At 41.8% G+C, this 27,066-nt stretch overlaps 1 protein-coding gene across 12 annotated transcripts in view; it reads left to right on the top strand.

Annotated features, from left to right (window-relative positions):
• Positions 1-27,066, top strand: part of sox6 (SRY-box transcription factor 6) — a 640,702-nt gene that overhangs the window by 210,526 nt on the left and 403,110 nt on the right. For 8 of the 12 annotated variants that reach the window (XM_086007882.1, XM_086007877.1, XM_086007883.1 and 5 more), the window contains one exon: positions 4,786-4,818. Coding sequence is in view for 7 of the 12 variants with exons in the window: in XM_086007877.1 (XP_085864003.1) it covers positions 4,786-4,818 (33 nt within the window). In the remaining 5 variants the exon portion in view is untranslated. Of the gene's footprint in view, positions 1-4,785; positions 4,819-19,924; positions 20,526-27,066 lie in introns of those variants that run through there. The other 4 variants (XM_086007887.1, XM_086007876.1, XM_086007875.1 and 1 more) reach the window with 3 other exon arrangements.

The following is a 27,066-nucleotide window of genomic DNA, read 5'->3' on the forward strand; positions in this document are numbered from 1 at the left end:
TCCCCACCCCACCCCCCTCCACCCCACCCCAGGCCTGTCCTCCATCCAGACTCTCCCTGGGCTTCCTCTTTTCTCCCCACTAATCTGATCCTGCCCATCCAGTTCACTGCTGGCCTGTACCTTTCCCTCCTCCCTTTAATGTACCCATCCTCTAAAACGGCTTGGCTCTCACCCATCCCTCTCCACGAACATGACCCTTCACCCCTACCTTGATTCCGCCTGGTCTCTTCTCCCCTCTGCCATCTGTATTTTTGGGGCTCTTAAATGTTGGCTAGTATGATTAGGGCGGGAGTATAAAAGGGCAGAAATGCGTGGAAAAAGTGATCGCTTTTAAAGTGTGCAGCTTGGTTCAGAGGTTTCGCTTTTTAACTCAGAGAGTGTAATGGTCACCTGGCAGCAAGTCATTAGCATTTCCCGCAGCCCCTCGCTCCTCACAAAAAAAATCCGCGCCACATGCTAATTAGAGGTTTTGAAACTAAGCAACCTGTGTAAAATCAGACATTTTAATTTGCAGGTTTAATGGCTGTATTATGATAACTGGCTTTGAAATGCGCTTCTCGTGTTCCATCAGTGTAGACCAGATTAACAGAGGCTGACAAAATTAAAAACCTTACAATGTGACCTTTGCCTGGGATAAAAGGCTGTTTCATAACAATTTCCTTTTGTTCTTTGTTTGAGCTATTACTCCAAAAGGAGACTCCATTTAATCTAAGTAAATGCATCATTACAGGCCTAATCCATGTCCTTCTGTCAATGTCTGCTTTAATTAAATGAGAAATGCCGGCAGAAAGATCTCACACACAAGGCTATGATTGGAGTGGGAAAGACTGGATGATCAGACCTAGATTAAACTGAGATTTCACTTAATTGTTTTTTTTTGCATCCTCTCGCTTAGCTGCTAATTTAGCGCGTAAAAGGCTCTTGGGTCTAGCTGCTTAAACAATGGCTATTTCACTTATTTTTTGTTGCTTTTTCCCTTGCATATGGGTGATAAATAAAACTGGGTGGGAGTGTGTTGAGAGTGCAACACAATCAAAAGTTTCAGGTTATGTCATGAACTGAGGCCACTGTCTGAAGACCAGTATCTCTGAAACAGGCTATAGCCTGAAACACAGCTGCAATGTTTGTAATAAAATACATGTGGTCCTTGTGGACAACTGGAAAAGGTGGTTTTATTGAAAAGGAATCCATAACGTTTTACCAGGACAGTGACTATCCCCTATATATTTAAGTTAGAGAGAAAGTCCACAAATGAACAGAGTCTGAACATCTTTAACAATGAAGATACTTCAGTGTTTTTCAAACCTTTCTCTGTGGATAACCCCTGTTAATATCGCCATACTGCTAAAAACCCCTTGTAAATATTGATTGATTCCCAGAGAGGCCCTGAAAGCATCAGCAAGTTTCTGGGACCAACCCTGCTAATATCGATATGCTCCTGAGGGCCTTCTGAAAATATCGGTACCATTCCCGGACCGTCTGTAAATATTACCATTTTCGCAGCAAACCTTGAAAAACCTGATGTACTCCCAGGGACCCCCTATGAATAGTGATACACTTATCAGGACACCCTGAAAAAACTGACAAGCTCTCAGGGAACCGCTGAGAATATTAGCACACTTCCGAGGACCCTGTTGAAATATTGACACCTTCTATGGCAGGAGGGCCCTCCCATCTCCCATCTCTTGGAATAGTTCCCCCTTTTCTGAGCTAGCTTTGTCCCCTTCCCCTTTCCATTTGCTTCTTTCTTAATTAAATTATGTAAAATAAACTAAAAATTGTCCGACCCAAGAGGACTTCCTTCTACCCCTGTTCCTGGTGACTCTGCAAATAATGGCTTGCCGTGGGGATCTCCTTGAAACACTGAACCCAGGGACCACTGCCCTAATTCTTGAAATATGTTTTGGGCGGTGGGCAGTGGTGTGAGTTTAAAAACTGCTCCGCGCTCCAGAATGAAGCCAGGGTATTTTAATTCCTAGGCCTCATTTAATCCCGCCTGCCAACTTCCCACCTGGATCAGGTGGGAATTTGGTGGGAAGCAGCAGCAGAAAATCAAATGGCCCAGAAGCCACCAGCTGACACCAGGTAGGTGGCGGGATAGGCTGCAGGGGCCGTCTCTTGAAGGACTCCTACACTTTCCTTCTGCGGCCCTCAGTTTAACGTTTCATTCCGTCTTTCGGATGAGCTGTTAAACTGAGGCCCCATCTGCCCTTTTAGGCAGACGTGAAAGATCCCATGGTACTATTTTGAAGAAGAGCAGGGGAGTTCACCCTGGCCAACATTTATCTTTCAACCAACATCACTAAAACAGATTATGTGGTCATTATCTCATTACTGTTTGAGACCTTGCTGTGCGCAAATTAGGTGTCACGGTTCCTACATTACAACAGTGACAACAATTCAAAAATACTTTATTGGCTGTAAAGTCCTTAGTCAAGTTTTGGGGCCTTGTTACAAACGCTAGCAGGACTCACACCAGCTCTTGGCTGGTGTGAGCATCGCTGATGCCCAATGAGGGCATAAGATTTGCGGGAAAGCCTGAGAATGCTGCCTCGCATACCCACTTTGATGTAGGAGAGGCCGGCAGAAGACCCATCCATGGCCCGCCTGCCAGAATTGCCGGCAATTAAAAAGAAAACAGGGTGGAATCCCAGCAGAACCAGGTTCTGCCCCAAATTCTGGCTTGCAGGCTCTCCATCCTTGATCTGGGCTGGAATTTCAGGACCTTTGTGTTTATTTAATAGAGGAAGTGTTACAAATAAGGAAATGCTTTAAAAAGAATTGTGTGCGTGTGCGTTGAGGGGAGAAGCATCTCACAAGACAATGTAATTATAGGAAAGGGACCATCTCCCTTTTGTTAGCCTGCTCTGCTGCAAGTCGAAGTATCCCAATATATCGCCTCTGCCATTTCAAGAAAGCTGAAATAACTTTTTAAACAAAAATTCCGTCGATAAAGCAGGTTGTGTAGTTTTGACCTGTGCAGCGTCTTCAACTGGCGAGCAAAGAAGGGAATGTTGTCTCTTTGAGGCTTTTACATATTTTTCAAATGCGCATTCACAATGGAGTCAGGAAAACAGGATTGATAAATTCAGCAGTTTGGTCGAACTATTTATCACCGTCAGTCACTCCTTATTTACCAAATACACACTGAGGGTGCGTGGAATATCCTTTAACATCGGTGACTATGTCAATAAATGCACACGACATTTTGTTTTTTCTGGTAACTCTAGATTTGACTATCACCGTAATAGAGATGTAAGTACGAGGGCCTCAGCTGGGGAAGCAGTGGGGATGCTGGAACAATTCTTTGTGTCACCAGATGACGGAAAGAAAAAATTGGCCAATGTTCCCACTTCTGATTGCTAACCATTGACCTTTACTGGAAACGCATGCAGATGCTGTTCGTGGACAGGATTGAGTTTGGCTGCGATGCTTTTCGCAGTTGAATAGCCCTCCACTCATTTTGTAGGCATGCATCGTAAAGAACGACCATATGAGGGAATTACTAGAGGGTCACGCGGCCCATGGAACTGTACCTCGCCACTGACCATCAGAAGAGGAAGGGTAAGGGGAGCGGAGGGTGTCTTTTTAAAACTGAGTATTGTGCTCCTTGTAAGCATTTGAGTGATTTTCAAAATGCAAAAACCTCATTTCCACCACTTAATAATTATAATTAAATATAGAGGAGAATGGCAATTAATTTGAGGATACACTTTTTATTAATAAGGAAAAATTCAAACCTTGTCATAGCTGTCATATCTTCAGATATGGTGTAAAAATACTTAAGACAGGATATCTGTTTTTCAGGTAGATGCTGAATAAATCTCAGCAGCAAGAGGTTTTCTACTTCTCTCATTTCCCCCCCCCCCCCCCAAGATATCTGACATTATTTGATGTAATAAAAAGGGAAAGTGTGTAACAGTCAGATTCTTAATTAATTTAGTTTAACTAGATGAAGATAAATGAAGCACATTGTGGACTCATGACAACAAGGGAGGTCCACTTAATACTTTCTGCCTCTTTATCCCTCGCTCTCTCACTGTACCCCTTTACTTCTGCCTCTTTCTTGGCATTTTATATGGTAATTAGTGCTACTGGGGCATGGCCCTCAAACAGAGATCAGTGACATCTGTACACTGCTCTCTCCCATTTAACTTATTTCCTGCTCTCTTCAATCAAGGCCTAATGGAAATTTCAATTCCCATAGCTAAAAGAGAGGGAATCTAGCCCATGTATTTAGTTGTATCAGGAGCTCCAACGACAGATTACAAAAGCCACAGAAATCTGGGTCTCAGATGCTGTCAGTTCTCTGTGGCTCCAGTTCCCTATATTAAAGATTGTCATCAATGGTGGGAATATGCAGCATATCCCATTGATAACACCACGATGTAAAAATGTCTTACCCCCTCTCTCTCTTTCTCTGTCTCCCTGTCCCCCGTTTTTCTTCTCTCTTCTCTATTAGCTGTTTCTGAACAATTATAAAACAAAGGCTTGTTTTAGCAGCTCCCAGACATTGCTGTTTAAATTACCTTTTCTGACAAAAAGTGACTGTCGAGAGATTCTGTAATAGCCCCTGTTGACAGTTCTGGATGGTGCGTGTATGGCAGCACAGACTGATCATTATGGCACCCATTCTCCAATCGTTTATTTTTTCAACTGTTAAACAATAGGTTGTTGATTGTGTGGACAAGGCCAGAACAATTAAGTTCTGTGTTTAATGGTAGACCAGCATTTTAATGCCCTCTCTTAATAATGGTCTCATTATTGTTTTTTTTCTCTCCTTAGACTGGGCCTCGGGAGGAGGAATATTTTGTGGAGGTACGTCATTATTTTGCAAATTTCGATTAGCCCATCATGTTGTATGTGTTACACAAAAAAAAATCACAGCAATTAAAGCATCCAGATAGGCCACCGGTATTCAAGCACATAATTTAAAAGGTAGCGTACTTGATTGGCTGGCTAAAAGGTGGTAAAAAGAAGGGATTAGGCCAGTTGCTGTGGTAACTCCCACTTCCCATCTGCACAGAACAATGCACTTGTGTTTCTCGCCCACCTTGGTGCAGAAATTGGTTTTGTTTTGAGAGGAAAGGGCTTTATGAGGAATTGGAATTCAGCCTAGCAGGATGGAGTTTTCGAGCTGTTAGAGGAGACCACTGGGGATAGCAGAGATGAAAGGTCACAGCAGACTCCAAGGACACCAAAGGTCACTGCCTCTTACAACAATACTTTGTCTTCTGTGATTTTCAGCTAAATGAAAGGTACTGGCTCGTCAGAAAACAAATATCTCAGCTTTACCAGGTGGACTCACCCAAAGAGACTTTCAATTCACTGTTCAAAGTTAAAGGTTTTTTTTTTACTTGCTCTTTCTTGACATTTTGTTTATCCCCCCCCCCCCCACCCCCACTCCACTATAGACACTCACATCAACTTATTCTCTAGCTAAAAAGGCAAATAAGCTATAACCTTCTCCACTCCTTGTGATTCCAGTTTGGATCTCTGCTCAGTGACAGAGAGCAGGAGTTGTGCTACCCTTTGCTTAGTCCAAAACTAGATTGAGGAGGCAGGATACAAGTAGAGTTGCCAAACCTTCTCGGATTGCCCGGGAGTCTCCTGGAATTAATGATTGATCCCCTAGCGACTCGGGAGGAAAGTACTTTGTATGCGCAGTTTGCATCTGTGTGCCTCCATGGCCCGTACTCTCAGTTCTCACCCAGCGCCATCCTGGCTGTCCCTTCTGGCACTCTTCAGCTTCAGCCATTTACCTGCTAGAATTTCCTTGTGGCTGGTTACCTCGCCGCTGCTGTAAATGGAACTTGCCATGCCTCCCGCAAAGTTACGGTGATGCGGCACCGACGGCCATGGGACTCTGCGGGAGGATAGACGGATTGAAAAGAAAGTCGGTGACTCGTACCTGAATATAACCCGCAGGGGTGCCTGGAAGGTAGGGAGAAAGATCGGCATGCACTGCACATAGCACACGGGTAAATGCCTATCTGTCTTCTGCCTTTAATGTGTAAGCCGTGGCTCAGTTGGTAGCACTCTCACCTCTGAGGCAGGAGGTTGTAGGTTCAAGTCCCACTCCAGAGACTTTAGCACAGAAATCTAGGCTGACACTCCAGTGCAGTATTGAGGGAGTGCTGCACTGTTGAAGGTGCTGTCTTTCAGATGAGATGGTAAACAGAGGCCCCGTCTGCTCTCTCTGGTGGACGTAAAAAATCCCATGGCACTATTTCAAAGAAGAGCAGGGGTGTTATCCCCAGCAGCCAATATTTATCCCTCAGTCGACATCACTAAAGCAGATTATCTGGTCATTATCACATTGCTGTTTGTTGATGCTTGCTGTGTGCAAATTGACTGCATTATAACAGTGACTACACTTCAAAAGTACTTTATTGGCTGAACCCACAACCTTCTGACTCGGAGGCGAGGGTGCTACCAACTGAACCACGGCTGAAACTCCATTGACGGATAGAGTGAAACCGTTTTCCCTTTGCTAGGTATGTCACTACCTACTCACCTGACAAAAGTTCATGATGCTTATGATTGCAGTCAGAAGAATCTCCAAATGTGTCGCAGGATTACATGCAACAATGAGCAGCATACTTGTGGGCGGGTGGGGGAAGTGACATGGGCCACCAGAATGCTTTCTTCCCTACCACTGATGGGCATGCCAATTAAGAGTCTGAGGCCTAGAAATTGGGTTTTGGCGCAGCGACGGCTTTAGCGCCGGAAGTTAGTGCCGGAGCTAAGTCGCGCTGGGCGGGCCAAAAATTCACTAGTTTTGCGCCCAAACGGCTGCCGGCGCTGCTGAAAACTGTTTGCGCCTGAAAACTGGCGCTACGCGCTGAATTGCGGCGCTATTCCGGCGCTGCGGCGCCCGCTGTGGTGCGGCAGGTTTGGGAAGTGCAGGCCTCCTCCTTCCCTTAAGGAGGAGCTGCCTGCACCCGGCCGCAGCCCGCGAAAATCATTGTAAAAATGAGCCCGGCACCTCGGACAAGTGCCGGGCTTGCATCTGTCCCGGGGGGGGGGGGGGAGAAGTCTGGGGAGGGAGCTGCGGCCAGGCGGCCGGCGGGAAAGCGGCCGGCCGCGGCGGGGCCTTTAATGCGCCGGCGCAAAGTCCAGTAAGGCACCTCTGCCAGAACGTTGCTTGCGGCTGCCACGGGCGAGGCGGCCGCAACTCAATTTCCGAGTTCGGGCGGGTTACCATGGCAACCGGGACGCTGCGCACACCGATGACGTCATCGGTGCCGGCGCAGCGCTACCGGCCTAACGCCGATTTAGGGCCCCTGTCAATTTCTAAACTGGCCATAACTTCGGCGCTAGGCCCTCTAGCGCCTCAAAAGCGGCGCTAAGGCCAGTGAATTTCTAGGCCTGAGTTTCAACATGTTATCATGCAGACAGTGGGTTACAGGGTAACTGGAGTGTTGAAAAATACTGAGGTAATTTTGTCAGTCAGCTAGTTAGAAATAGAGTTGAAGGGTGCAAATTAAAACAGTAATTGTACAAGTCCTAGGCTTCACTGGAACTACCCACTAAAATCCATTGCCTTAACCGCTAGACTGGGTTAAGTCTGAATACCAGGCCGAGAATATGATTTGTAATCTTCTACTATGTAGCAGTAAGAATAAACACGAGGGTCTAAACCTGCAAGATTTTGCTCTGGTTTGGTTAGAACAGGGTCTTCTTCTACCTGTAGGCTTGTCATGTGCCAGCTGAGCATACCCAGTAATAACTAACAATATGTTAGCTGTATATTTGGGCCTTATTTTACATTGGGTACAAGTGGCATTCACAGCGTTTCAAAAATCAGGTTCCCACCAGTGGTGAGGGGGAAGAGTGCTGGTGGGGGGTGGGGAAGTGTTGAAGCAGAAGTGAGGAATTTTTACCCTAAAAAGTAGAGAAATGACAAACAAAAACAGGGAATCTACAATGGAGAAAAAAGGCTTACATGTGGACAACAATAACTTTTTTAAATGAATGAATGAATGATTACACACTAATGCTAGCAAAGCAGTACAAGATGTGTTGATGGACAGAACATCATTTTTACTAGGCTAGAATTCATTGATGTGCTTTTTTTAAATGTTAAATAGGAATTTCACTTTGTTCATTTTAAATAGACACAGTGAAAACTCTTTGGTTTGTTGTGGAAAGTTCAGAGATGCTGAAATGGTTCCTGCTTTTATAATAGCTGACTCTGGTGTCTGCTGCTCATACATAACTGTTGCTACAATTCTTTATTCTCCTAGCCAGCTGCAAGCTGCCCTGGAATAAACTGGTGTCTGGTGAAAACACAATGGTTCTCTGTAAAATCCAAATGACTTGTGCATTGGCAACATAATAAACAACTGCTGCATGTGACAGTGCCCTACACTAATGTCCTTCACTGGGAGAGAGGACTGAGGACTTTAAATAACTTTATTAACTTTTGTTTCCTGTGTGGTGATGACATTTCTATGATCTAAATATTAACATGCAGCACCACATTATATAATGGGACTCTATCTGCCTTAAGAGTCAGCCATTGTTTGGACTCTCGTGACGTATGTGGCTTTTTTCTCCTCTTCTCCCTTGAAGGCACTGGATCATGCTGAGGTATGGTGCTTTGGGCATTGACTGTGGTATCTCACCCAAGTTACTGAAGTTGCCAATCATAATTTGTGACTGGAGGGGGCTCACAGCTGAGTCGAACCCTACCTAGGACCCTTAGAATTCTGCAGCAACTGCAACTAAATTTAGGGGCAGGGATGTCTGTCCAGGATTTGGAGACATCTCAAGCTCAACATAATATTTTTTTTAAACGGTATTAAATGGATGGTTGCTGTTTAGAAAACATCTGCATTCTAAGCTACTTAAAAGCAGTTTATTGTAATTAGTCACTGATTATTGAGTTACTTAGCTGTTAACATTAATGGCTCCTAGTTAACACCTAGCTGTTTTACCTGACTTACCTGAGACAGCTAGGTGTTAAGTGGCAGCTAATCATTAAATTGCAATTAACCAATATCTTGTATACCAATACAAAAGCATAATACTGCAGATGCTGGAAATCTGAAATAAAAACAGAAAATGCTCAGCAGGTCAGGCAGCATCTGTGGAGAAGGAAACAGAGTTAACGTTTCAGGTCAATGACCTTTCATCAAAACAGAGTGCATCGACCTGAAACGTTAACTCTATTTCTTTTTCCACAGATGCTGCCTGACCTGCTGAGTATTTCCAGCATTTTCTGTTTTTATTTCTTGTATATCAGTACTTGGTGACTCTTCTTGTTACATACCAGTACTTGGTGTCCTAAATTGCAATGGTATTATATGACACCAATTTTCCAATCTCCATTACTTGCAGTTTTTTAAACCCTGTGCAACTCTTGCCTTGCACATTTACCTGCTGAATTGGACTCATCTGCTGCAAAGTCAATTGATTAAGGAGCAGAGTGTACTCTTTTGATTGGGTGCACTAAAACTAATAAACTGTAACTAATAAAACTTTAAATGAAACTTAACAAATTAAATGAAAATGTTGTTGGCCAGGGTGATGATGCACTCCAGTCCCCGCGGCGCCCATCGGTCGCGGAAGGCCTCGAGCATGCCAGCGGACACCACGTGCTCCATCTCCAGGGCCACCCGGGCGCGAACATGGCCGCAGAAGAGAAGCAGGCAATTGGGCCGAATGACCCCTTCGACCGCCCGCTGCCTGGACCAGTTAATGGCCACTTTTGGCCATGCCCAGGAGCAGTCCTATGAAGAGGTCCACCAATCTGCCCACTCCCCTCCGCACCGGGTGACCAAAGATCAGGAGCATGGGACTGAAGTGCAGCCAAAAATCGAGGAGCGGCCCCTTTAAATAATGGAAGAGAGGCTGCAACCCCTCACATTCCATATAAATGTGGAAAACAGACTCTTCCAGGCCGCAGAAAAGGCAGGCGGCCTGGAAGTCTGTGAACCTACTTAAAACCAGGAGCAGAGTGTAATGCCTATTCCTATGCAGTTCACACCTTGCACATTTCAACTGCAGGGAAAGTGTCCTAGATGTAAAATACATGGGAATGAAGGAACTATGTAGCAAAGGGATGATTAATGTCACCTGGCATCATTGGGACTCAGAACAGCAGGTATTGATGCTGGCATCGGTACATCAGCCATTGGTTCTTTCTTTCCCCCCTAGACCAGAACACTGAGGTCAGTTGTAAGACCCTTGCCACTTATCCAGCTCAGATCAGCCAACTTAGCAAGAACCAGGGATTGAACCTATGATCAATCGGGTTTGCGCAATAGTTTTCGCCCACAAAGCCATCCTTTCAGCATTTTGAAATAAAACTTAGATTTGTGTTTGGTAACATTTTTGTAAGACAGAAATATAAATTACATAGAATATACCGGACAAAAACAGGCCATTTGGCCCAACTAGTCTGTGCCAATAGTTTTTACACTAGTCGGTATCAAAACTAATTAAATATATCTATGTCAATACGGCAATAGATTGGGAGAACGGGAAGTGCAATGAGACCTGGGTGTCCTTGTGCACCAGTCGCTGAAGGTAAGCATGCAGGTGCAGCAGGCGGTTAAGAAGGCAAATGGTATGTTGGCCTTCATAGCGAGAGGGTTCAAGTACAAGAACAAGGATGTCTTGCTGCAGTTATACAGGACCTTGGTGAGACCACACCTTGAGTATTGTGTGCAGTTTTGGTCGCCTTATCTGAGGAAGGATGTTCTTGCCATGGAGGGAGTGCAGCGAAGATTCACTAGACTGATACCTGGGATGGCAGGAATGACGTATGAGGAGAGATTGGGTCGATTGGGCTTGTATTTGCTGGAGTTTAGAAGAATGAGAGGGGATCTCATTGAAACTTATAAAATTCTAACAGGACTAGACAGACTAGATGTAGGAAGGATGTTCCCGATGGCGGGGAGTCCAGAACCAGGGGTCACAGTCTAAGGATAAGGGGTAAGCCATTTAGGACAGAGATAAGGAGGAATTTCTTCACCCAGAGAGTGGTGAACCTGTGGAATTCTCTACCGCAAAAGGCAGTTGAGGCCAATTCATTAAATATATTCAAGAAGGAGTTAGATATATTTCTTAAGGCTAAAGGGATCAAGGGACATGGGGAGAAAGCAGGGACAGGGTACTGAATTTGGTTGATCAGCCATGATCTCATTAAATGGCGGAGCAGGCTCGAGGGGCTGAATGGCCTACTCCTGCTCCTATCTTCTATGTTTCTATGTCTATATCTATATACACAATTCTTGAGACTTTCTGCTTGTCATGCCTATTCGCCTTGTCATGCCTATTTGCCTTGTCATGATTTAGTAAGTTTTATAACATAGGTAATTCCTAAAGTGTATGGTAATGCTGGCTTTGCAGGCTTTTGATAGGTAACTCTGTAACGCCTGATATTTTGTTCTCCTCTGATTGGTGGTGCTGTGGCATGAGTTGTCTAGATCTGTCCACCATTTTGGCCTATTACATCAAAATCAGCTAAAAAAGCATGCCTTTTCCTTCAACTAACCATGAGCAAGGACACGGAGATTTACTAGTATTTAAAAAAAATTCTGGTATGCTTGAGTTATGAATATGAACAAACTGGAATGCTACTTGTGTGTATAAGGGAGAGACAGAGACAAAAAATGATTTTATGGGAGCATCGTTGGATATGTGGGGGGGATTAGAGGCTCTTGATTGACTCAGCTCCAGAATCTCCACTAAAGGAATCACAATTTATCAACAAAGAGGCAACTAAACATTAGGGATCTTACTCATAGGGGTAGAAACATAATCACTTTATTTTTAGTGGGCTTTCCTTAAACAAAATAAACTAATATTAGAATTACTTTTAATTATGAGGAAACCTGCTTAGAAGTCATTAAGCTTCTTTATTGTATTACCAAGAAATGCCTAAAATGTCTGGGAAGATACTGACAGAATAGAAACATTGGGACAGGAGTAAGCCATTCAGCCCCTCGAGCCTGTACTGTCATTCAATTAGATCATGGCTGATCTGAAATTCAACTCCATTCCCCTCCTTTGATCCATATCCCTTGGTACCCTTACCCAACAAAAATATCAATTTCAGTCTTGAAAATTTCAATTGACCCAACATCCACTGCCTTTTGGAAAGAGCGAGTTTCAGATTTCTACTATCCCTTGTGTGGAAATAGCGTTTCCTGATTTCACTCCTATATGGCCTAGCTCTAATTTTAAGATTGTGCCCTTTTTTGGTTTTCCCCACCAGAGCAAATAGTTCCCCTCTGTCTACCCTATCGAATCCCTTCATCATTTAATTACAATGACATCCCCCCTAAACCTTCTAAACTCAAGGGAATACAAACCAAGTTTATGCACCCTGTCCTCATAATTTAACCCTTAACACCCTGATATAATTCTGGTGACTCTGCATCGTACCCCTTATGGCCAATATATCTTTCCTGAGGTTTGGTGCCCAAAACTGAATGCTCTACCCTAGATGGGATCTGACCAAGTCTCTGTACAACTGAAGCATCACTTCCCACTTTTGAATTCCAACCCCCTTGAGATAAAGGCCAATATTTTATTACGTTTTTTGATTACTTTTGAACTTGTGCACTAGCTTTTAGTGATTTGTGTACATGGACATCTAAAACCCTTTGCTCCTCCTCAGCTCATAGTCTCTCGCCATTAAGAAAATATTCCGATTTGTCTTCCTGAGATCCAAAGTAGATGATCTCACACTTCCTTCACATTGAACTCCATCTGCCATAATTTTGCCCACTCACTTAGTCATAGAAACATGTTATTCCATTGGCAGCATTACAGTGTTCTGAAAGAAACTGATGATATCCACTTGGGAATAATGAAATATATAGGGAATACATGACTGGGAACAATGGGGGATGCAGTAGGACCCACAGAGTACACTCTATGGAGAACAGTCGGACATGTGGTGCATATCTGGGGAAGCAGTCGAATATGCAGAGGTGCTACCCAAGCGGAATAGCAGTAAGCATTGAGAATATTCAATAGGGAACAATGGCAAACATAGAGGATACTTGATGGGAGCAATGGGGGCATGTGCAGGATACCTAGTGGGGAGCTGTGGGAACAGCACGGCAATTAGAAAGCACCTGAGGAGAATAATAGGACCAATAAGATGGTACCCGGCAAGGAACAGCAGGAGATTTAGGGGCTATCCTAGAAACAAAGAGATCTGTAGAGGATATCCAGTAGGGAACAGTGGAACATGTAGGGAATAACTATGATGGGGTACATTTTGATTAGTTTATTCTATAAGTGAGGAAGAGCCAATAAGCATTGGGAAGGACTAGTTAAATGTTCTCATTTGATGGGTGAAATTTGAAAATCCTGTTCATCTCTCAAACATTCTTTAAGCTATCAACACTGGTAATATTTTTTTGTGAGAGAATTTACAATTGCAGGCACATAGGATGACATAGGTATTTGTAATGAAAATGCATATCAAACTTTTCCTGGCACCATGTTACTATAGAATGAGAGTTGACTTATACCAACTGTTCTTTCAGCTGTACGTGTAACAAATGAGGATTTATTTAGTATTGATATGCCAGGTAAATTCCAGCACCTCTCTTCACACTGGTACATGTTGAAACTTATCAAATATAATCCAAATGTCAGAAACAATTCTAAACATTTTCTTACATCTGCAAAATAAAACTATGACAACCAGATGGTTTTTGCAAATGAACTACATGGGGCTGAACGGAAGGATTTATTTACAATTTATTTGCAGACCTGGGAGTGCTTGATGCTGACAGTGGGCGTCTGAAATGGGAAGAGTTCCATTCCTTAGCACTAACATTCCTTACCTGGATGTGTGCAAGGAAAATCTCTCCTCTCCTGAAGCTTGGTGGGCTATGATTCCACCACCCTCCAGTTTTTGTATGAACCTAAGCAGTGACCAACTTCAGGTTAATTTGACAGTGAGGTCACCACACGCAAGCCCAATTCTATTCTCGCCTGACATCCATCCACTGCATTTATCAGCAGGAATCACTGGTTATTGATCAGGAATGGGAAACATGACCAGTTTTCTCCTTCCTCGCCCCAGGGTACCAAGGCCAACTGTAGTGTTCCTACTGTCACCCCAGCTAAGATTAGTTAAATCAATGCAGACCTGGGATCATTTTGAGGGATTGTTTGGGACCTTCCCATTCTGTATGGCTCAGTACAACACCAGGCAATGCATTAACAGTTATGCCGTCATGGGAATTAACTCTCAGCCAATACTTAAATTGGTTTTTTTAAGCCTTATTGCATTAAGCTGAACCTTTTTAAATTAATAAAAGTTTTGTTCCTTTAATGTGTGGGATTATAATGCAAAAATTAAATAGTGCAAACTTGATAAGGCAAAGCTACTGTGCCCATTTTGTATTTATTTAGAAATACCTGCTTCCGATTCCAATTAGGAGATTATTGAGCTGACTAATTATGATGTGTTTGCATTATTTGAAAAAAATGATCTCCTCTCTGGGTTCTTCATACAACCTTGAGTGAGGTTCAGATTTGCTGCATTGTTTTATGATCATCCTCCTGTTTTGTTATCTCTTAACTGGTGGATTGCAAAAGTCGACCTTTGTTAGCCCCCGGCTATTGTTTGTAGATTGGTTGCACATTCTGCAGGCTGTGAAAGGCACATCTGCCATGGTGTTCTGGAAAACCTTCATAGCAAAGGCTAAAGGGGAGGCTGATCAGGAGATAGAAACAGAATCTCTTTTGCTTTCCAAATATTTGCCCGGCCTTCACAAGCTATTTGCCTTTGACTGTTTACACTAGTTATTTAAGCATGCTTGAGCCAGATAGAGAGAGCAAGAGAGAAGCAGGGAGAGACGGGGGAATAATGCACTCTGCTGACACAACTCATATCACAGCTGATCACAGGTATTCAGGTTTAGAGTTTAAATGAAAGGTGTTTACAGTGGTAAACAGTTTGTGAACGTTTATGGATATTGTCTTCTTTTCTTTTGGCCAACTTTAGCTGTAAATCCAATGTTGATCCTTATGATGTAGTGGTTGAACATTTCACTCTAGCCCAGTATATGATGCTGAGCTTTCAGTAGCTGCCAGTACTGTTCTGATCTGCTATTTATGAAGGGCATTCGTTCATTGTCATATTGCTTCTTTGTCTCGAGACATGAACAATGACGCACATCCATTTTACAAACTTTATTTATCTGCGATTTGCAGGTCTAGTGTTTAGAGAGAACTAGTTTAAAACTGGATAGGATAGAGGCAGGACAGAGAGGCAGGATCACTGCTTGAGTTCTGATGTTTGCTGATGGTAACTCATTTAAAAGCTTATTAACTTTAATAAGTAATACTGCCACATCATAAGGCACAAAACTAAGCGGAAAATGGAGTTCCATTTAAAAACAGACTATATTCGGTTTATGTTTCAAAATTTCTAGATAGCCACGCAAAATCCAGACTATCCAGTTTAATGCCAGAGAAATAGCAATCCTAGAAAGAACACTTTTTTGGTGGGTTGAATGGGTCTACTATGGGAACCTGTGGTATGAAAATGATCCGATGCTTGGACCCAGTTAGTTGCTAGTTTGGATTTTGGTCTATTGAAAAGCTCCAAATGTCCATGGGCAGTCTTCTACTCAAAAAAAGATTTAAATATTCCAGTGTAATTTTACTGGGGCCATAAATCAAGATGAAATTGATTTCTGCCACATTATTGCTTTATGTTGATGCTTAAATTGCCTTGACTGTTACAACATAAATGGAATAATTGCAACAATGAATAGTGCACATGGTTTTGATTTTTTATGGTATCGGAGAGCTGTTGGAGCATGCTTTAAGAGGCATGGCTTCGATTTGTTGGCTGCCCAGCATGAATTCTCCAAGTCTTTCTGTTCTGTTGCGAACAACCGGAGTCAATTCTTCCCGTGTTATAGTTGTCTCCAGCTGCACACTGCCCTTATGCCACCTAATCATTGAAAAACAAAATATAAAATACTAAAAATGCCATTGGGCGCAAACCAAGGGTATCCAAGATGGTAAAAATTAAGAAAATTGATGCAGGTAAATAGTATACTGTGGCAAAGAGTTCAAATGCTGAGGGACAAAAGTTAAAAATGAGGAAGTTAGGAGAAATAAGACAGATCTTTTATCCACAATTGTAAACGGGATTAGGGATTGAGATGGTAGGCCTTTAAAGCAAATGGTGTAAATAGGTTCAAGCGACAAGCAGATGTGCTTTAAAAGGGAGAAAGGTTTGAAGGATATGATGACAAAGTTTGTAATTAGTGATACTAATTGGAGCTGTTGAGCCTAATGGACGTCTCTGGTTTCAATAAGTTATTCTGAATATGTTAAATGTAACTTTCACAACAATTATGTTTTAAATAGTTACATTTGAAAGATGTGATGTTTGAATGATTTGAATGTTATGAAAATGACTACGAACTCTGACTAGTATCATGATGGACACCCTCTGATTTGGCCCTGTGGCGTTTTTGTCTTGTGGTACAACAAACCCCTTTAAATATCTAATCTATCTAAGCCAACAAAGGAATTTTTAGTGTGGAGCATCAGTTTTATATCGCTCGACAAAGATCATTACTGTGGATAATTGAGCATTCTATGTTCTGGCCAAGGGCTTGCCTTATGATATTACTGTGACGGATAAGGAGATTCGCGCTTTTCAAATCATAAGAAAAGTCTTACATTTTTAATATCTATTTAAGAAATGTGGAAGGACACTTTAAATTTATTTTACTGCAACCATAGTGTCTCTGGGCTGGGATAGAATTCACACATTTTGTGTATGATTCAAAATTGTATTGTGGAAAAACTGTTCCATGGATTCAATCAAACTAGTCAGCCTTAATAAGTTAATACTTTTTAATTGCAAAGCCATTAGCATTGATCTCACTAGAAGCATTTCCTGCATAGATCGTAGTCTATTGAATCTGGCAGATCATCAGTTTATCATCTTGTTTGATAGAGACAAGCTCTGTGAGTCCAGCCCTATGTCTCTAAACTGTACAGTGTCAGCTGTGGTTCAGTGGGTAGCACACTCGCCTCTGAGTCAGAAGGTTGTGGGTTCCAGTGCCACTCCAGGAGGGAGCGCTGCAATGTCGGAAGTGCTGTCTTTCGGATGAGACGTTAAACCGAGGCTCCGTCAGCTCTCTCAGGTGGATGTAAGAGAAATGTAAATTTCGAAGAAGAGCAGGGCAGTTATTCCCGGTGTCCTGGCCAATATTTATCCCTCAACCAACATAACAAAAAGCAGATTATCTGGTCATTATTACATTGCTGTTTGTGGGACCTTGCTGTGCGCAAATTGGCTGCCGCGTTTCCCACATTACAACACTCCAAAAGTACTTCATTGACTGTAAAGCGCTTTAAGATGTCCAGTGGTCGTGAAAGGCGCTATATAAATGCAAGTCTTTTTTACAGTGAGGGACAGCTGTACTTGCTTGTGTAAAAAACACCTTTTTGATCTCCATTGTCTCAATCTGATCTTCACAGTAAAAGAAATGGTGAATGACCAGAGGTTTCTGAAGTAAGATTCTTTCAAATCCACTGGACAGACAGCTCTGTAGCTAGGAGCTGCTGATTCTGAGGATAAATGTGATGGCCTTCTCCCAGTTCATCACTTCCTCTAAGTCCATCATGATAGAGGCTGGACACTCCATGCTCATAGACAAAACCTCATCTATAAGTTATGTTATAGATGTTTACTAAGAAGCTAGTGAAATGTTGCGTACTGCTTTAAATTTTTGTACCCAAGGAGCTAGAACTCATAAGTTCTATAATGAAGTGAAATCTGCTGTATTGATTTTCCACTACTGTCTACTTTTTACTTACCACTGATTTGTAGTTTATACCCTAATTCATACAGTTCTACAGAGTGTTTTTCTGCTATGCAAAGATTAAGAGAATATGAGAAGGCTTATGTCAATTCAGTGACTTAACTGCAATAATGTGGGTTTCCGTTTGGTCCTTCGTTAATGCTACATTACCATATATTGTCCATATGAAGTCATGCTCCAGTTCATAAGGAGGGAGAGAGCTCACTTACAGTAGTAGTCGTTGGCACTGAGCACAAGAAATATATCTGGTGAAGTACCTGAAAACGTAACAACTACATTGGCTAGGTGATAAAGAAACAACACTCTGGATAATTCACCTGTAATTTTCTAATAATTTTAGCTTTATAGTTCAAACAAATAAAAATTCTTAAACATTCATAGTCAACCAACATAAACATGACGAAATGTAACCATGACCTACCAAAAGCTCCACTAATGCTTCCACTCTCCATTACCCGTTTTGTGGGAAATTATTCTGGTGCATCCATAGGCATTTATTTCCCACATTGCAAGGATAAGCATTTTTTCACTTCTCTCCCTGTAACAATCTTGATCAACTTAAGTTGGTTTACGATATTTACTGCAGTTTAACTCAAAACCACAGCCTTTTTTGCATTGGCTATGATATTTCATAGTAGTGAGTAGTTTCCTGGCTCTTCTACCTATGGTTGACTATACTGTAGTTGGCTTCCTATAAGCTACAGTGTTAAACAGTCACCTGTTCCCACTTCAACATGGGTGCTTTCAGAATTCCCCTGTTTCAAATTATCCTTTCACTCATTATCAGTGATGAAGAGGAGGAATATGAAATATTTTTCATCAGATTTCTTCACTTTAATTATTTTTGTTAGATTTACATAATAGATCATCCTCTGTCAGTAATAGCTGTCCATGTCTATTATTTTGTTTCATATTGTTTAAATTGTATATTACAAGACTTCTGTCTACAAAGAATAGTCGGTGTGGTCTGCTTGGTTTTTGGATTAATTTATAGGTAAGGCTGCTTTGACCAGTTAGAGGTCGAGCAGCCAGTATTTGGTTTGAACAAGTGATGTGTCAGTAGACTGTGGCAGTGAAATTCCCTCTCCTCTGGTCCTCTCTGTACTGCAAAGTGTTGATAGTTAATTCCAGTGACAACAGCAGTAAGGCCAATTCTCCATCCCTTGTTATTTTTAGTCAAATTAGATCCGTTTTTCAGAAGAACACAAGTAGGGGAGGGCCTTGCTGTAACTAATGAACTATTGTGCATTCTGTCTTGAGCACAGAGCAGTTTAATCGAAGCAGTGTTCAAGGTAATTTCCTCAATTTGTCTCAGCAGAAATCTAATTATGATTTGTGCACGAAAAGGGCACAAAACCTCTTTTCTTTGGGCTGCATGCTGTGAGTTCTTTTTTTTTTCCTTCTTCAGCATGTGTGCCTGAACCCAGTTCAAACTCCCATTTTTTGTTTTTTAGAAAAGGATGCAAGGTTTGTGGAGGAACATTGGCTCACTCTGTGGAAGCATCCCAGATGTTTGAAGGGCAGTGGTACCAATTCAAGTATCTGGCCCTCTCTTGCCAACAATGACTTCATGGTTAATCGATGAGCTCCAGTCCACAAAATACGACACAGTGCTCCAAACAATGGCCATGGATGCTTACTTCCTTTTCATATTTCTGCATGCAATGATCTTCTGTGTCCATCTCCTTTCCGGTGGCTGACTAAATTAGCTCATTTTAATTTGCAATTGTTAGCTTTTTTTTTGGCCCGTCTTTTAGGTTTTTTTCACAATCCCTTTTCACCCTTTCTACTAATTGTGCCCTCACTCAGACAGAGAAACTTGTGATTTTTTTCCCCCTGTTTTTGGCATCGTCTGCTCGCTCGCTCTCTCTCTCTCTCTTTTTTTTGCTGGCCATTTTAATGTGTGCTGTGGGAGATTTTACACTTGATTTGTTGAATTTGAGCTCTTTGCTGTAAACTCGCACCACACAGAAGAAACTATCTTTATAAATGACAGAATGGACCTGGCCTGAATGGCGCTTTGTTTACTGTTTTCCTAGAAGGGGCCCCTCTATATTTCATCTGTCAGAGTTGCTTTTCTTTCTTTCAACAATGCTTGATTGTTTTCACGAAAATTCAGGTTCCATAGACAGGAGAATTCTGTATTATATTTTCCTGCCAAATTCCGATCTCTGTTTTCCTTCCCCTGCGCTCACAAAGGGCTCATAACTTACTGTCAACTGTGAGGCAAACCACAAAGCTCCACTGTTGCTCAGCAAATAGGCACTATTGGATGATGGCTCGATTGGCTGTAAAGTTTGCTTAACTAAGGCAGCAGTGGCAGAAGCCACGTTAGGCACTGACTCTTCCGAAAGACTTGCCACTTATTCACCCTTAGATCAATTGTATCTTTCCTTTTTTTTTTCGGTGAGGAGAAAAGGCTACTTTTTATTGATAAAAGGAGCCTCGAACAACTTTATCCACTTTCCTCTTTTTTTTTTTTCCTTCCTGTGGATGAGCACAAGAAAAGGTTTGGGTTTTTTTTTCATTTCAATCAGCGATTCAAGCAGAGTTCGGCAATGGTGACAATGGCTCGCAGTGATTCATAAGGTAGGCGAGGCGACCCTGAGGTGTTATGCCGTCAAGTTCTGAAGTTCTGGATGCTGCGATAGGTCAAAGTAGAAAAGGAAAGTGGAAGAACGACGACTCTATGTGAGTGAACCTTAGTTACTCAGTAGGCTGTCTGTTTGTCTGTCAGTCAGTCAGTCAGTCAGGCTAATCAGTCAGTCGCTAGTTAAATGTTTTAAAAAAAAATCCAAGTGAATTCTTGTCTTTTCAATACTAAATTTTAAAATTATTTGCTTAGTTTAAATTGTCAAATATTTCCAGAATATACTGAGGGTTTTTTGATGTGTTGTGGGAAGATGTGACTGGTTCTGAGATGACTGACATTCATGAATGCAATCAGTTCTGAGCTGAACTTAGCCTGAGGTAATTTAATATCACGGTAACATTTACTGCTGTCTCGGTGATAGGCGTGTTGCTAGGCTGTGTTTAAAGCTATAGTATCCCTTTCCCAATTATCACCATGTCATTTTGAGGTCTGGTTTTCAACAAAACAAAAAAAAAGTAACACATCAGAAAATTAGTCAACTCTACTTTTGCTGTCTGACTTCAAAAGGGGACCCTTTGGCGAATGGATTATTAGAGTATGGCATGGAATGTTTTAAATGAGGACTGGTTACAATTCTTAAAATTCAAATGAAAAAAGAAATATAGTTGACTTTTAAATAACGAACTATATCTAATTAGGAATCACTGCATAGTTACAATGGACCGAAAGAATTGGCATAGCAGATTTCAAAAAATTCAAAAAACCTTTTGCCTGCATTTGAACAACGATTTATCTGTGATTTTAATATAAAAATAGACTCTTTTTGTTTCTCATCTTTGATGTTAGCCCATAAGCTTTCTCTTGTCTAGAAATTCTTGTCGTACTTTTATTTATGAAAATAATGCTTCAGTTTTCTTCTTAAGTTTTTGATTTTGTGTGAGTACGTTAACTCTTTTTTGGATTACGTAACGATTATCAACCCTGCTGTATCACTTAAAAAGTTTCCCCGATAGACCATTAGTAAAGCTCGTCTTATCAGTAATGGGCCCCAGGACGGGGTTACGGCTCGAACTTATCTTTTGACAGGCGAAAAAAAAATCGAAGCGAGCTGTAAATCATGGAAAGTTAAACTATGGCAAGTGACTGTTTTTACACACCGCCTGTAAAAAGACTGTGTCTCAACTGTGTGCGAGCCACAGGTTTTCACTCAGGAAAATTTTGCTCGAAAGGGAACAACCTGTGCTTTCATACGCTGCGCTCAGCCCTCCAACCCCTGTCAATGTAAACATTGTTCCTCTGACAGCACACTATTGTACCCAACATTTTTCCACAGCATGAAAAGAAGTTCAAACCAAGATTATATTTTTAGACCCTACATTAACTTGGCCTTATGAATTCTCAGCTTGTCTCAACTTGTTTGTATTTCTGTTTTTATAATGATGGTTTTAACGGTCTCATTTTATATTGCTTGGCAATATACTGACAAACAGTAACTCTCTTTATCTTCTTTTTTTTTAAAGTTCCAAAATAGGTAATTCATAAAGCTAGTTTTGTTTTTCCTGGTAAATTTGGGAATGTGTATTCCTGACTTTGGAATCTCAATAGATTTGTTATAAATCATCTTAAATAATCATTGAAAAAGCAATAGAAAATGACCAATTAGTTGCCCAAGTGTGGTGAGTTCCCGAACACACTTGATGTACCAAGGCCAGATTAACAGATAAGTGCTGAGGGCGGGGGTGGGGGGGGGGGGTGATGTAGAGGAGAGATTCGGTGCAAAAGATATACTATAAATAGTCTTAAATGTTATTATTCCATTGGATGTGCAACCTCATATCCTGCGCAGGTCAAAAGTTGGCAATAGAAGTATTTGGTTGTGTGGCACAGTCTCCCTTAGTAGTGCTGTTATTTCAAGAGAAAATAATAGTTTTACAGAGGCCCTTTGTACCTAAAATTCAGTGGCAGTGCTACAAGTGTTTTTACTTATTTCACATGAGCAACCGTTTTACTGCTTCATAGGGTCGCTCTTCATTTTCTTTGATGGCAACCTCCAATTAATGCTCTGCCTCATATTCATCCTTTAGTCTCCATCAGCAGATATAACATTGCAATCCAGTGAAGAACATTCAAGTCTTAGTGCTTATCAGTTGACTAGGCAATGAACAAAATGGTTTGCATTAATTAATATGCAAATATGATTTTCAGTATTTTGTTTTCTTCAATTTCATTTTCAATGTTTCTATTGACCTGAGGTTAGTGAACAAATATTTAAGAGAAAGACTGGCAAGGAAACAAAGGTTAAACCAAACAAAACTCAACCAAACCAGCCAAGCTGTAGTACTTTGTTCTACCAGTGCGGTGTGACGTGGTGCAGTAGGAATCAAGCCCACCATGGCCAAAATGGCAAATTCTTGTTGGTGTTTGGGGGCGATTCCACACTGGTGCACAAAGTGATTACAGAAAACCATTGGCAGGATTATGGGACTAACTAACATGTCCTTGGAAGATCCATTGAGGTGAAGCACCAACCTAAAAAATATGAGAATAGTAATTAAAAATAGAATAAAAAAGACAGCTAATGTCGGTTCAAGAGATCTACCGATTCTAAACCCTGTGTTCATGCCTCTTCTTCAAGTTTCTTGGCTTTAATCGAATAACTGTAATCATGAGTTTCCCTGACCCTTGTTTGCTGGGTGCTAATTAAATAACTGTAATTATGACTTTACTCTTGAGCATAAGCCTGGTTTGTCATTTTACAGAATCTTTTTTTGCAGTGTTGATCAAAGATTGTACACTTTCACTATAGTGGGTGACAATTTGATTGCCCTCAATAGCAGAAACAAGTCATATTACAACAGCGAAGCTGTCAGGTAGCAGTAAATCACAAACCGGGGAGCCATTGGCAACATGGCTTGACACCTAATTCGCTCTTTTCCTTCCTGCCTGTGCAACCTCAGTGAGTCAACATTACCTCATTGAGAGAAAGAGTGTAGGAAAACTTGACATCTTGCGTATATAGTTGTTTCGTTTTGTGGTGGTGGTGATTGTATACATTGACCACATTTGCCAAAAGAAATTGCTGATGAATTAACAAGGTTGATGATGGATTCTAAAGGCTGCTGCATTGCAGAGCAGAGCTGACAAGGTGATTTGACAATTCTTGTGTTTTCATAGAATATGGTTCAAAAGGATAATTAATATGTGCCTCTTCAGATAATTATTTCATCTATATCGCTTTTTGGAGATGGTTTATCAACAATTTCATTCCAATTTTGTTCCAGTTTTTTTTATTTTTTAGAAAGAAATAAGTTCCTATGCAAGAGCAGTTCAATGAAAATATAAGCTCTAAAATGGGAATTTCAGAGTTGCAGTTCATATTGTAAAGTGAGTCTGATACAAGGGGGGGATTTTAATTCTACCTGCCTGGTGGAAATCGGGCAGGTGGGCAGTTAAAATCTCCCGGATGATTCATCCGTCGATTTCACACCTGATTTGCATGGATCCTGATTTTAACCTGCTCTTCTGTGCAGGCAGCAAAGACAACCGACTGAAGCCTTCGTTAAATTTTCAGATCGGGGTCTGATGACATCATTGGGCTCTGACTGCAATTTTAACTGGGGCCTGAGTGGGGAAGCCACTATGGCTTTCCCGCCAGGCTGAAGCCAGTCAGAAGAGGAATGGGATGTTAAGAGGCCTTGAAAGTTCGTTTTTTTACATTACTTTGTTGGGTCAGGGCCAAGCTTCACCACACCTATCTACATGCCTGCATAGGCTGGCTGATTTTCCACAGGCTGGCAGCCACTTCCTACCCATTACAAAGTGGCCCGGCGGCATGTTGGTGAGGCCCAGGAGTTAATATAACCTAGGCCTGATTTCCACAGTGAGTTTCCAGCAGGTGCTGGCCTGCTCATTTGTTGTGTCTGCAGATTATAGAACTCCTTGCTTTAAAACTGCTGGGTTGAAGAGATGTTCACTTAGTTGATAAACTCATTCCCCAGTGAGTCATAGTAACGAGGAATATTGCAGGTTTAATTCCCACTATTTGCTGAGTTAGCCGATCTCAGATAGTGCAGAGAAACTTCAGCTCTCACTGCTGGCTACCATCTGGTGATATCTGTCGAAAAGTGCATATGTGTGGACGATGGGTCTGGGCAGGATTGGATGTAGCTGTGATCCCTCCCCGCTCCCCCACCCCACCCCCACAACAAACACCAACAACTTGCATTTATATAGCACCTTTAACATAGTAAAATATATCAAGGCACTTCACAGGAGTGTTATCAAACAAAATTTGACACTGGGCCACATAAGGAGATATTAGGGCAGATAAGAGGTAGGTTTTAAGTAGCGTCTTAAAGGAGAAAAGAGAGGTAGAGAGGCAGAGAGGTTTAGGGAGGGAATTCCAGAGCATAGGTCCTTGGCAGCTGAAGGCACAGCCATCAATGGTAGAGCTATTGAAACCGGGGATGCTCAAGAGGCCGGAATTGGAGGTACACAGATATCTTGGAGGGTTGTAGCGCTGGAGGAGGGGTGAGGGCATGGAGGGATTTGAACTCAAGGATGAGAATTTTAAGATCGCGGTGTTGCTCAACTGAGAGCCAATATAGGTCAGAGAGCACAGGGGTGATGGGTGAACAGGACTTTGTGCGAGTTAGGATACAGGCAGCTGAGTTTTGGATGAGTTTAATTTTATGGAGGGCGGAAGGTGGGAGGCCAAACAGGAGTGTGTTTCAGCAGCAGATGAGCTGAGGCAGGGGCAGAGTTGAGCAATGTTACGGAGGTGGAACTAGGTGGTGATGGTGCGGATATGTGGTCAGAAGCTCACCTCTGGGTCAAATACGACACCAAGGTTGCGAACAGTCTGGTTCAGCCTCAGGCAGTTGCCAAGGAGAGGGATGGAGTTGGTATCTCGGGAACGGAGTTTGTGGCGGGAACTGAAGACAATGGCTTTGGTCTTCCCAATATTTAGTTGGAGGAAATTCCTGCTCATCCAGCTCTGGATGTCAGACAAGTAGTCTGTGGTACATGCTGCAGCAGGAGCTACCATCTCCAGGAGACAAGGAAGGAATTGTTTTTCTTTTTGGGATCAGCGATGAGCAGTCCTGAGGATCTGATAGGAATGATCAGCAAGCCAAATTGTCCATTCGTCAGGTTCGGAGTGTGGCCCGAATAGGCCATTGTGACTTCAACAAATTATACAGAAGTATATGTAAAATCTGTATAACAGAAAATCTTTTTTTTTAACCAACCAGTTGAGCTGGGAAATAGTTAATAGCACAGGCACAAATGAAATGTCGTAAAGTCAGACAAAATTATTCTGTAGGTTCCTACCTACTTTTTTAAGTTAGTTTGAATGTGTCAAAAGCAATTAGTGAGGAAAGAACACACAAAGCCAAATGCAATCCCACTGCAGCCAGAGTGAAGTATAGAAAATTGTTGGCATGAAGGAAAAGTGTAGTAACTATACTATTACTCATGTAAAGTACATACTCTTTAAAATACATTTGCAAAAGTCTTTGACAATTTGATTCTAAGCAAAAGGAGGGAGGATAAGTTCTCTAATGGGACAGAGTAATGCCAGTGTAGTACTTGTAGTTTCCACTGCTTGTAACTCTTCCTGCCATGCTACTGCCCAGGGAGGGTGGAAGTTATTTTCGCAGTGGTTGGCACCCTCTAAATGCTAAACTTCTTAAAGTACTTAATAATGATCAAGGAGGCTGCTGTGGTTATTGATGGCAGCCACTTTGAGATACAAGGCAGGTGTGATGGAATATTTAACATCATGCTTGTCAAACCCAGTGTGAAAGGCAGGAACTATTTAAAAATAATTAATCATCCCAGAGTGACATCATTAAGTCAGCTTGGAGCAAGGTTAAGGTTCTTCAGTTTCAGTTTTTAACTGATAAATCCCTAGATTGTAAAATGATGCTTAATTAATTTTTAACCAATTGTTCGCCAAGCCACACAATTTCTCCAAACTTAGTGAGCTTTGTTTGTCTGATGGGATTTGATTCTGATCGTCTCCTTCAGCTGTGAAGACAACGCTTGGTCTGGTCTTTTCTTTCCTCTCTTGTTCAGTGCACCAATAAAATTGGAAACTGATTTGGAATATCAAAATTAATGCTGTGAGTATAAAGCCAGGAATTACTGCAAAAATTAGTCAACAAAAAAAAAATGTAAAGTTGAAAAAAATTAAATGCATGTTTATAACACTATAACTGGGGGGAGGTGGTTTCTCAGGGGAATGCAGAAAGAGCCAACCCCATGGTACAACGCGTGGCTCAGCTGCACAGAAGGGGAGGAAAAAGTCTTTCAGAAAGGAAATAGAGAGAGTACAATGCCAACATGTTCCCGTAAAGGTCAAGGGTGGGACCAACAAGCCCAGGGAACCCTGGATGTCAAGGGATATACAAGAATGGATTAGGAAAAAAAGGGAGGCTTTTGGCAGATACAAAGGACTAAAAACAGTGGAAGCCCTAGAGGAGTATAGAAAGTGCAGGGGGTTACTTAAAAAAAGAAATTAGGAGAGCGAAGAGGGGGCATGAAAAAACACTGGCAGGCAAAGTAAAGGAAAATCCCAAGGTGTTTTATAAGTATATTAAGGGCAAGAGGATAACCAGGGTCGAAGGTTGTTTTTGT

The sequence above is a fragment of the Somniosus microcephalus genome, chromosome 15 (assembly GCF_052327205.1).
Source record: "Somniosus microcephalus isolate GS21.2 chromosome 15, FLI_Smic_1.0, whole genome shotgun sequence".
Classification (NCBI taxonomy): Eukaryota; Metazoa; Chordata; class Chondrichthyes; order Squaliformes; family Somniosidae; genus Somniosus; species Somniosus microcephalus.